The 12900-nt window shown below is 41.2% G+C and overlaps 1 protein-coding gene across 1 annotated transcript in view; it reads right to left on the bottom strand.

The window, feature by feature from the left end:
* Positions 1 to 12900, bottom strand: part of LOC101472977 (pleckstrin homology domain-containing family G member 3) — a 30605-nt gene that overhangs the window by 13776 nt on the left and 3929 nt on the right. The window contains exons 2-3 of the mRNA XM_076877388.1: positions 11287 to 11348; positions 81 to 622 (exon numbers count right to left, since the gene is read on the bottom strand). Of these exons, the coding sequence (XP_076733503.1) occupies positions 81 to 622; positions 11287 to 11335 (591 nt within the window). The 5' untranslated portion in view covers positions 11336 to 11348. The remainder of the gene's footprint in view (positions 1 to 80; positions 623 to 11286; positions 11349 to 12900) is intronic.

A 12900-nucleotide genomic window follows, 5' to 3' on the forward strand; every position in this document is an offset into this window, starting at 1 on the left:
TGATTTAGTGGCTATAATTTAAAATCGTTGGCTCAATCTGAATACTTGGCTTAAGGGGAAAAACCCTGACATCCACTCACCTCTACGATGCTGCGCAGATCCTTGACGTACATGCGCTCCGTCTCCATGATCTCCATGACAACCCGGTCCACATAGGTCAGCTTTGGGTTGGGCGCCATGGCATCCGCGACGACAGGCGAACAGGGGATGTGAAGTATTTCACCAGTCGCTTTCCTGTTGGCCGTGCCGTTGTTGTTATTCCACTGGCTGGTGATCAACCTGGCCTCCAGCTGTTCCTGCCAGCGATGTCTAGAACCTGAAAGGGTGGGACTCTGGTTCCCAGCCTGCTCTCTGGTGCCTTCAGCTGGGCTCAGCTCCAAATCTATGTCCTCTTCACTTGGAATAGGCGGTGTGGTGGAGGAAGGAAGGACTGCTGTGCTCCCGAAAAGACTGTGACTATCACGGGATGAACCAGAGGACAGGGAGGACACCAGGCTCACTGGACGTTCACCCTCTCCATCCAGTGGCTCCATGCATACCTGGTTGCAATAGTATGGACCCAAATCGAGGCCTCCCTGGACATGGTCACTGTTGGAGAGGGGTGAGGACAACTGAGGAGATTCTGGAACAGGTGAGAGAAACATTGACATAAATTTGAGAAATTTAAAAAAGTAAAACCTATAAGCAAAAAGCAGACAATGTCAAAAATTAAAAGGGTCTAGTAAGTAAGTAAGTAAGTAAAATTTATTTATATAGCACTTTTTTAAGACAAAACGCTGTTACAAAGTGCTTCACAAGAAAACATGTCAAACAAACAATATAGCAACATAAAGAAAGTATAAAAGCATATCAAAAAAGCAATAGTACAATATAATATAGTCTTCATCTATAATGTATGCTCGATTATTATTATTTTGGTTAAGGGACATTGGAATATTCTAATGTGCAACTTTTTGCCTTTATTGATAGGATTCTAACATTTTCATGCATTTAGATGCATGGACTCTGCCCTGTAACCAACCGTTTACTGTTGGCTCCTGCTTGTCTTACAGCTCAAGCTATAATACAGTTAAATCTATGATATAGCCACAACTATGTGAAACCACTATGGTAAGTCTGTTTAGCAGTGCAGTGTAAATGCAGAGTAATTATTAGCACAAGAACAATGGCTCCATAAACATACTTCAATACACTGTAAGTGTATATGGCTTCCCCGCAATGCTCCTGCAATAGATGGCATTTTTCCATTGTAGGCGTGCACTGTTTTCTTATTTTGATAGTTTATAATCAATCTACAGAAACAAGCCTTCTGCTTCTCTTTTCTGCAGTTCAGTAACAAGTACCTGGTCTTTAGTATGCATTAGCTTGAATTTAGCTCATTATTGTAGAGCTATGCAGACACACCGGGGTAAAAAGGGAAATAAAAACAGTGATGTCACCCACAACAGCATAGGCCTTATAGGGATTCAATGCAGCTACTAATGGCTGTACAGCATCGATATTCCTCATTAGTCGTTATATTTCGCCTTCTCATACATGCAGCCATAAAAACGCTGTTTCAGTAACAGACATTCATGACAATTACCTTAGACAATATGTCACAAAACAGATCATCATAAAGGAAGTGAATAAAGAAGGATCCAACTGCATGAGTCCCATTTTTGGACAATGTTAGATAAAAGTAAATCAATGAATGTTTAAGTAACACTGAACAGACTACTATCCAAGAATCAATACATAACTCTGTTTCCACTCCCAGACTAAGACAGGAGTGGCTTACAGTAAAAGGCCTCACTCAGATCATTACTGACACGGCCCAATTACAACGCCACATATTATATGAAAAGCCCAGCCGTTTCCTCGCTCTCCGGACTATTGAAGACTGAACTTTGGAAAAACAGTGAGGGGAAAAACTCATGAGAAAAAAAAAAAAAAGGGGGGGGGGGGGGGGGGTAAGGGGACCAGGAGCTTTGTTTATGCATCTTTATAGAACCATGACTGAATTTAAGAGACCTGGAATCCATATTCAGTTTCACATTCTTCCTGGCCAGATGGGGAATTTTCCTCACAAACGTTTCCTAAACATATGAAATCATAGCAGGGTGAGAATGGCCACTGTGCAGAGAGCTCCATTTCCTTAAATATTTAGAGAGTAAAGAGGTCAAAACAGTTTGCCAAGCTAAAGAAACACAGCTTTGTCAAGCAGTTCAACTCCAGACTAATAAACGGAAATCTACGGGGGCAAATCATCAAGTGATAATTAATGTCTTAGGTCATACTGCGTGTGGATGGAGAGCATAATATGGTGCCGATACAACCCACCCAAAAAAAGCCACTTATGTCACGAGCTTGAAAACTTCTTTCTGTTCTACATGAGTGATGACAAGCTTCAACTTGCATATCTCCATCAGTAGATGTGCAACAACAGATGCAAGATAATCCCAAGGTTTTAGAAACAAAAATATGTTGCAACCATGCTGATTCACCTTTCCTGACTTCACTTATTTCCCAGCACAGAACATGAAACCGTTTAAGAAATAATATTAAGCAAGTCAAACGTTTCATCTCAGAGCATGGGAAGAACATAAAGTTAGTGATTTATGAAGTGATGTGCACTGGATGGGTTTCACTTGAAAAGTCAAGCCACCTTTGGTTTATTCAGACACACACACACACACACAGACGCGCCTCTTTTGCATCTTGAAACTTTCCATGACTCAGTAGTGAGCTCATGTTGTTCATACTACATCTACAATCTGCACCAAGCCTTCCCACTGACACCGTTCCCATGCAAAACCTCACTGGGAGAAACAGATGGGCTGGCAAGCACGAGGTGACCGCTAGAGAAAGCTCTGTTTACACTCTGTGACAAATCACAGGGTTGATGGTGTAAGGGGAGTGTAGTGGTGAGCTATTACACTCAATACACTGCTATGAATTAGGCATCTGCTTCCTTTGCTGCTTCTGTCGGTACTTTTGGTTTTGAGCCTTGCTCTGTGAGGCATGTGAAACTCCCTTCCTCTTTCCATTTCTTCCTCCCACCCAATATCCCTCTATAATAAAGCTTCTTTGTAGCAGGCTGCAAACACTGCCAAGTTAAGAGGAAGAGGAACAACACAATGTGAACTAAAGATGGGCTAAAACCCAACTCTTTTGCACAACCACAGTGACAAAACAAAACATGCATGAGTAAACTGCATTATAAGGTAAACAGCGGCATTGTAAGAATACTCTGGATTTATCTGCAGATTGGAGCGTGCACACTTGAGATCAGAAGGAGCTCAGCTTTGATTGACCACTTCAGAGATTGTACAAGCAGGAACTATCAGTAGGTGATACCACTTACCACATGTTTTAGGTTAAAACTGGAGGACCAAACACCACCTATGCTGAAAGAGGCTGAGCAGAGGAATGTAAATGACCTGCTGATCTAAGATAAGCCCAATGTGTACTCCTGTGTGACTCAGTGCAAAATGTTTCCAGTCAGCCTGTCACAAAGATGACAAAAGCCAAGCCAGTGTAGTCTGCATCCTCTGTAACATTTCCATTTACATCATCTCTCCCTCCATATATCCTAAGTAATAAGAAAAACCATCATGCAGACAGTGCAAAAGGAGAGTGTCTGGTCTTGCTTGGTGCCACATAGTCTCTTCAGCATGTGCAAATATTTATTACTAATCTCTGAGGGATCCGTAGCCACAGTGGCAAAGCCGTTCCCATTACTGTGGCACTCTGTTGTCAGATGTGGAGCGCTTTACAAGTGTCTGCCATTTAAATTAAGCCTTTTAAAGAATAAATACACAAGATTTCAATTAAAGAAACAACATTACACATGTACTGCAAACAGATCAAAGCATCCATACTGTGCAGTGTTTTAGATGAGTATTTGGTTCAGGCCCAAATGTCAGTGATGTTTTGGCAACACCTGCAGGGAAAAATCATTAAATAGAAACCACCACAGCAGAGGCTGCGAGCACTAGTTTAAATAGATGCTTTCTAAAAAACGGTTAACTAGCTAAGGTAGACAAGCATGACATTTACACTTTCGAATATTTTTGCGTACCAGCTCGATTTTTAAGTGCAAGTTTTAAACATCAGGGAGGAAGTGTCAGGAAAACGCAGTAAATGTGGATCTCCAAGGTGGGCCAAGTTCCATTTCTGATAAAACCTTCATGAGAATACATTCATAACCATTTCAGCGATCCTGTTAAGAAAGCCAGAACCAATTTCATTGACAGAGGTAATAATATACTGTATATTAAAGTGGAAAGTGTCACAGAGACGCACCATGTGTAAATAAGGAGCAGATCAAAGGGTTGCATCCATTTTTAACATCGGTGATACATGCAAGCCGAGATCAATTTTCCTTTTTAGCCACACATTACAAACTTGACACCCTGTCTACCTATAATGTATAATTAGCATATCTGCATTCATTTACAGTCTTCATTTCCTGTCTCTTCATTTTAAACAACTCAGTGGACAGACCTGTTAAACCACAGATTATACAGAATGCTGGTGGGGAATGTTAAGTATAAGGGAGCTTAAGTGTATGGTCCAGAAAAAAATTATTGCAGCCAAGCCACAAGTGTAATTTTGCCATTCACACGCCACAGTTTCACAAAGTGTTCTACCTCAGCTACAGCACAACACTCTCCTTTGTTTCAGCTGAGCATCAATGCAGCTGGTGCCTTACTGAGATAAACATTAACCAAGTCAAGGCTAGAGTTTGAGATAGTGTAGTATTTGGACTACATTTCAAAAAGTCTCTTAACCTCAACAAGCCAAAGAGTCGAGACTGTGCAATTCTTAATGGATTAAAATAGGTCAGACTCTTGTAGCCTAAAATGGAAAAAAGCTAACCCCTCATTGTAATTCTTTAAATTCCAGCTTCTTGCCTGTTAAGCTGAGGTTAACGTTTACAGACAAAGGTGTTTTAATGCTACAAGCATGACTTCCCTTTTTCCCTCTGCCTCTTTGAATCCTCTGCAGTGGACAATTGAATGCAGTTCAACTGTGTCTTAATACAATCTGTAACAAGGGAGGTATTCCTTAAACTTAAAAAGCTGCAGCTCAAATAATGAGACATTTGAAGACAATCCTTCCTCAAACTTAATGGTATATTTTCAGTCTCGCCATTACTGAAAAGAGACAGCATTCGCTTACAGAGGCGCTCTGTGTCTAATCAGTCTACAACTAAAGAAGTCTGTTTCCATTTCAGCCCAAGCTTATCAGACAGTTAACAAATGCACAGTTCATAAACTCATCTGCCTCTGACATTAGGATGATATGAGTGACATGCAGTCCCTAATAGGATGATGTGAGGGTTGAAGGGAAACACTGAAATGAAAACCTCTGCACCTGGTTATTAACTTTCTAAAAGGCTGTCATAGACAAGATCACCTCAGTCTCAAGCTTCATCTGTCAGAAGCTGCTACTGTATAGGGAACAATGAGTTCCTCCATATATACACACTTGTATAAAACATTTACCAGTCTCTGTCAAAGACACATACAAAGTACAGATGTTACTGTCGGTATGATGCTCTCGCAATGAGCTCTGCAGACATGATCGGGCATATCTCAGTACATTTTTTTCCCCCATGTAAATATTATCACCTTCTCTGTTAACATAAGCCACAGCATGCCACAATGACGTAAGTTAATAGTTACACAACCCAGTGATGATGAGACTCACATTTATCCATCAGTTCATGCAAACCAGCATGATACCCATGCAAATTCTAGCCCAGAGAGGCTCTGGTTTTTATTTCTGGGACACCTAAAACTACCCTCTGTCCATGTACCCGGCATATCTAATCTGTCTGGACTCAACAACACAGGAAGAACCAAACTCTTTGTAAAGGTTGCATTGCACAATGCAACGTCTGCTTGACTTGAAATATGAGGAAACCAAAGTCTGAAGAAGATTACAGAGCAGGTTACAAACTGCACCATGGAAAATATTACAAGCAGCAAGAAGTCTACAATTATTTGTAACCTAGTTTAATTGTGTTTGACAAATGCTTACACAGCCAAATTCAAGACACTTTTTAAAAAAAAAAATTCAAATATTTGAATGCTTACCGTATAGACGTGTTGAAGCCAGTAAGAGCCACAGAGCAAAGTCCAATTTTTCAATAAATCAACATTTCCTATCTCCTCTTCAGTCCCTCAACTCCTATGACGACACTTTCAGTATGACAAATGAGGACGCGTCTTGTGTTTAAAGAATAGATGTCTCCCAAAGAGACACACCTGTATGACTACTTTAGCTGAAGTTAAAAGAATCCCCCAAGTGTAGCTAACGTTGTTAATGTGTCCCTGAAAATAAAGAGTTTGCGCTAAAGTCCCTCCTGCGCTACCCACTCTGACTTGTGGCCTTTTGTTTTCTAAGCAAATCAGGAGAAAAGAAACAGGAACACAGCCTGTTTTCCACATGCAAATGCTTATTTGAAAGCAAAAAGAAGCACTTAGCATTAGAAAAGCATCTTTCTTTTACTAGGATTAGAAAAGCACTGTGGATAACCATCCAAAAGAAAAAGCGAGTCCCTGCCTGCTCCATTACCAAACTTTGCTTGGACGCTCCTGCCTGATTCATAATGACTCATGTATTAAATGACAATAAATTGAACACAGCAGACAATGAATCATCTCTAAAGTCACCTTGTGCTATTTCTACAGCCTTATCAGGAACCGGATGAGTGATGGTGATAAAGCTGCCGTCCTGTGAATAACTCTGTTTCTCTGGTACCAGCCTCTGTCTCGCAGTTGTTAACATTACGTCTGACAACTTAGGACAATTAAGTGATAGTAACCTGAGACACAAGTAAGGGAAATTTAACTTGTTGAATAAAGGGTTTGTTTTAGTCATTTATAAAGAACCTGGCAGTTTAAAGCAATGCAGTAACTATGTTTTTATTATCACTTTCATTTGCCAAGTTATAACATGCTAGGAAAAGCAGAGTTCCTAATGGGCTCATTAATGAATTCACTATCAAGCAAAGAACACAATTAGCAGTTTGTATTCACGTATATACCATAAAGAAAACAAAGCTTTTTTTCCATAATCTGGCTGCACTCACCCTAATCAATGTTCTTATTGCTTTAGAGATTTAGGTATTATTACTTAATTCTTAACTAAAAGAAAAGAAAACAAGTTTGTAACTCAGTCATATCAGAAGCAGCCAATTTCATTGTACACAGTCTATATAAGTTTCAACTTGTCTGAAGTGTGAATAAAGCAGGAAACTGCACCCATGAGCACAACTGGTCCATGTACTGTAGCAGCAACGAGTCTGTTTTACTTTAACTGTCAGAAATATAAGAATCATTAGATTATTATTATTAGATTATTGCAGATTGATATTGCTTAAAGAGGCCTTTAATACTTAGTGCTTGTGAGAGGCACTAAAATGTATGTAGGATATGCAGAGGAAGTGAAGATTAGCATACTTGATTTTACATCAACTCCTTCTTTCTTGTTGCTGTGCAACAAAAACAGAAAAACAAAGTTGCCATCAAGCGATAATCTACCTAAAAATCAAAGCTAAACACATCAATATTAATGTCTAAAAGCAAGACTAAAGCCTGCACAAGAACAAAGCTTAAACAAAGGACAGAAGCTGACAAAAAAAAAACACCGTAATCTCCTTCAGACCAGGTTAGGTTTATAGTCTAAATTACCATGGCATTGTATCCTGATAAAAACCCCTAGTTAAAAACAGGTTACCTCACCAACTACAAATCCTTTTTCCATAGCGGAGGCCTCAGCTCTAGACTACTGCTAATCTGCTAACTGATTCTTCAGAGCCACGAGAACAGTGTGTGTGGCCATGTTTCACTCAGGAGATAAGAGGAACTCTTGCTTCTCCCTACATCTCAATAAAACCCTTCCGCCACTCAAGATCCACTCCGAGCTTCCTCGTCCAACACCCCTTCACAACCTCTGGCAATGAAGTCCTTCCCCCAGTGGCAGCTGGGAGACAGGGAGGGAGTCTTACACCGATTTCCTTGGGAAAAACTCCTCCCCACCTGGCCCCGGTGAATGGCTGCCCCACAGGAGGATGTGAGGGTGCCTCAGAGGATTAGGCCTGGAGTCTTCACAGACCATTATCAAACAGCATGAGTCAGAACAGAGGTGATTAGACACTGAAACCAATGGCCTGGTTTGATTTCGTATTCCCTGACAGAAAAAATAAAAAAGGTCACGTCAAAGGTTTCCTGCTGTAAGCAGTCCTTCATATGATTTGATTAACACCGCCTCACACGGAACTTTTAATGTTGCGTTAATAATTAGCCTGAAGGTCGGTAAATAACCCGCAGTGAACAACATAGGCCGAATACACATACACAAGCTGAACCTGCATTCCTCACTGGCAGCCAAGGTCAAACTGTTGTACTGAGGAGTTTTAGGGGGGAATTCTGGTGTTCAAAAGTGAAACTAAAAGTCTCCCATTTACTGTCTGTAACATGAAACATTAAGATACATCTGTATTATTTTGACTTTATCAGAATTAAACTGACATTTCAGCACTGGAGATGTCTTAAAGAGTGAAAAGGACAAAACCTGTCAGAAAAACAAAACAATCTTAAATGTAATCTTCTAAAACTCCTCTGTGCTCGACGCAGGCTCTTAAAGGATCCAGCCGTGCCAGCTGACCTCAGTGCATAGGCATGAGATGATCCACTTAAGAAACTCCTCCATCAACAAGCCCCCCCACCTCCAAGACCTCTTCAGACACACACACACACACACACACACACACACACACACACACAAAGCTCTGGATCCACTCAAATCATTTCCTCTGGACAACACACACTTCTGGGCCCCTGAGGTGTGAGCCCATTGTAAACTTTACCACCAGTTTGACAATCTACAGCCAAACTGCTGTCCTGTTAGCGCCCAGCTGCCGAGTCCACGCGGGCTTGTGGCGGCACAGCTGTGTGCGGCGTGGAGAGGAGAGGTCAGAGGGGAACCGTTTGTTTACTTCACATGAAGCAGTTTATCACATGCAGTGTTATAAAGGGTGTGGTGGTGTTTTTTCTTGGCATTTAGGCCCCAGTAAAGTTGTGTTACTTTGCACTCAAATAAAGAATCTTGTTACGACACCAAGTTCTCCGTCTTTGTGTAGATCACTAAATACGACACGAGCAAAGGTTTTCTCATGCTAAGAGTTTTTTAAAAAGTCCTTCACTACATTTATTACATAAAGTCTTTTACAATAACATTACAGCATAGCTTGATGTCTGCAGGGTGATTAGAATATTATATATAAAATGGCTTTTAGATTGTCAACTGACTGTAAAGTGCAGAAAGGAAGTTGATGGAGGGTTTTATAGATTCAAATGAGATTCATAGAGGCCATCTAACTGGAACAAGCACTGCTGAGAACCTTTAGCTGATGTGGGTAATCCACTGAAAGAGCTCTATAGAAGGGGTGCCAATGTGAGAGGATGTAAAATAATTTATTCTGAAAGAAAGTCTTGTAAGGAGCAAAAAAACAAAAACAATTCTCTATAAATTAGTTTGCATTGTATATAATTGATTTGCACAGATATATGCAACATTTGTGCTGACATACAGGACGAGGAGCTGTCTGGGATTTCAGTCTGAGTTCAAATCGATGCAGAACAGAGTTGTGGCAGGCTCACCTGAGACTCCATGTGATTTCCGCTACAGACAATTAGGTAGAGAAAGAGTTCCAGTCCAGGAGCTCCATTAACAAGCCCACTCAGAGATGTAGCCATCCCTGCCATCATCTATGTCCACAACCCTATGCCCACTGGTCTGGAAAAGCTGCAGTGAATGGAGATGATCCATCCGTCCCCTAGAACCCCTTTAAAGCTGTACATTCTGCACACACAGCTACATTCCTGCTTGGGGTTAAGTAGGTCACGGGGAACCCTTATCTTTGAGAGAGTCATTTCATGCAGCCTCAGGCCTGTTAATGCCTGGATGAACCTTGTCACAGATTAGACACATATTTTTCTTTTTTTGAAATGTCAGAATATATGGATTACACCTGTCCTCGGGCTACAGGGGTTGCAACTGTGCAGTTTCACATTCTAACGCAGTAATGAAAGGTACATTTTTACAAAAATGATTAGGGGTACATATAAGTTACCCTACATCCTTAAATTTGTCTGGGGGAGGAAAAAAAAAAAAAAAAAAAAGCACCTTGGTTGATCATTATTATGTGCATGGCCTCTATCCAAAACCTGCAAGTGGCAATAAAAACGCCCTCTTTTCACTTCAAAATCCTCTGACCTTTTAGAGACACCAGAGCTGGACTGTAACCACAGCCTTTTTATTGTTTACCTTGAAGAGACAGGTCTTCCTTTCACCACATGCATTCCTCCAGCCTGTTAACCACATCCAATCATCACCTTCCACAGCAAGCACATTACCAGCTGCCCTGCCCCTTAATCACCATCCATCCATCCACACAGCAGGGGGGCAGGTCAGTCACACTTTAACTCCAGCTGAAAAGGATTTAACCACAAGTGGGCTTTACTGCCAGGATGATTATGTACAAGTCACATGGGCTATAAAAAAAACAAAAAATGTGAGGACATTTACTTGGTGCAGAGTGACATTTTGAGGAAACAGACACATAATTCATGGAGGGCGGCACATGTCTCCTTCTCGCCAAAGCTGAATCAGTGGAATAGGCGTGGGGGGGGAAAGGCCACCATTTATGCATTGGTAGTCTTCAGCAACAGTGAAAATCCAGCACCAAATGTGTTCAGTAGAGGAGAGAGGTGTGGGGGTGGTGGAGGACTGAAGGACAGAGCAGGCAGATACAAAGAGGCCCTATGTCTATGTTGTGGCTCTGTGACTAAAGATAATGAACACTAAAATAATATGTAATTTGAGTGGTCCCCAGTATATAAGGTCAGCACTACTGGCTAGACTACCCATCTTGGCTGCCTGAGACACATTCAGGTTTGATGTGCAAGTGTTCAGGGGTTTCAGCTGTATGAAGGGGGTTGGCCAAGATCCACATCCACACAAAGAGGCTCTCTACCAGCCAGGAGTGTAGGAGGAGAGTTCATTGCTCTCTCAGCTGTGCCTCTCAAAGCCTCTACATTTCCTCTATTCTTCTATTTCCAGCATTTTACATTCACCTCAGCTGTACTGCTGTGTTATGTTAGCAGTGTCCTGGGTAACCAGATATACCAGCAGGAATAAACCAACATATTAAAACCCTATATCATGAAACTAGTCACTTTATAGACAGCAATCACCAGCGCTTAGGTCATATAAAATATATATATTTACCTTCCCCCATTGGGCCCTGGTAGAGAGCAGAATGGGTCCCCTCTGGCATGGCACGCGGGCCTCTGGTGCACACAAGAGAAAATGTGAAGGGTCAAAAGAGAATAGAGGCATTTCACAGCAAGACAAAGCGTAATATTAAGCGTAATATTAATTCGATTCACTGGACTGAGCTGTAATTGTGAAAAATGCTTTGTTTCTTTACAGAGTCATTCTTGTGTCACGTGGCTCTTCAATCTTGACTAGACACAGCTTACTGAGCTACTACTGAATAAAACACAGAAATTTTCCATTCCCTGCTTACAGCTGTGTTGGCTCATGTTAGCCCCTGGATAATGCAAAGTGGCGGCAAAGGTTTTGGTATGCAGAGGATCAGGAGCTCATGCTAAATAGTGTAAGAACCCACTGAACATGGACATAAGACAGCTCGCCACAACTAAGTTAACGCTACAGGATTCGAGTGCTACGAGTATTGATTCCACATCCTTAAAGTGGACTCATTATGCTCATTTTCAGCACCATGTTTTTATTCTTGGATTCCACTGGAGCATTTGCATATTTCACAGTTCAAACCATTTTATCAGACACTGGTGTGGAGTCTCGGTTCATCCGCTGTATGGAAAAAGGAGATTTTAGCCACCTCGCCTTTCGTCTGATTGTCGACCTCTTGTAAACAGAACACATCAAATCAGAATAATCTTTTATTACAAATATAACCGTCTAGTGAGATTACAGGTTCTCCCTTGGTGGTAAATATTTGTCCTTTATCCCTTATGCCAGGCTGCTGTGTTCTTAATAATGAGCCATGTCCTTTCCAGAGCCACTGTGCTGCCAGTTTCTCACATCGCTGCCTCTCGGTCTCCTTACAGCAAATTAACACGGTGCATGAGAACTTGTCTCTCTGTGATTCCTGGTGAGCCTCCGGCCTTTTAAGCATCACATTCTTGGTCCAGCTAGATCAGAGGAATAGGAATTCTTCAGGGATTAGGATGGGCATTGTTCGTAGTTCATCTGCTGGCCACTGTGCAGAGTTGACAGCCAAGCCAGCCGAGGCCCAACAGAGCCCGCTGCCAGGAGGTTCACCAATTAAGATGTGCAGGAATGTAAAAAGAAAAGTCACTGAGCTCGATCTATTAAGATCACTGCCACATTGTGGGGTCCACTGGCTGGCATAAAGTAAAGACTGTTTGGGACCCCCCCAAAAAAAGCCACAACAAAAATTATGACACATAATTCTTATTATTATTTAAGAATCCCAGAATGAACTAGGACAAGTACGTAATGAGAAAAAAATCCTCCTTTAAAAAGTTAAATGTAGGTTTTGTTTTACGTTTACTTAATTACCTAAAGATATCCTGTGCAGTGTTGCACCACTGGTAGCACTTTTACACAATGTCTTTTGCAATGGCAGGAAAACACAGATGCAAGAATGCATGCACACAGTACACGATAAAGACTAATGCATGGCTTTACAATATCTCATTAATTTACACCATGTAGGTTCTGCAACAAAAGGTAAGAAAACTGTAGCTAGCAAGTACAGATGTAAATGCATTCTGAAATTAACAAGCAACACCAGTTTTTATTGTTAACATAAAATGATTAAAATGAATATTT

The sequence above is a fragment of the Maylandia zebra genome, linkage group LG19, assembly GCF_041146795.1.
Source record: "Maylandia zebra isolate NMK-2024a linkage group LG19, Mzebra_GT3a, whole genome shotgun sequence".
Lineage (NCBI taxonomy): Eukaryota > Metazoa > Chordata > Actinopteri > Cichliformes > Cichlidae > Maylandia > Maylandia zebra.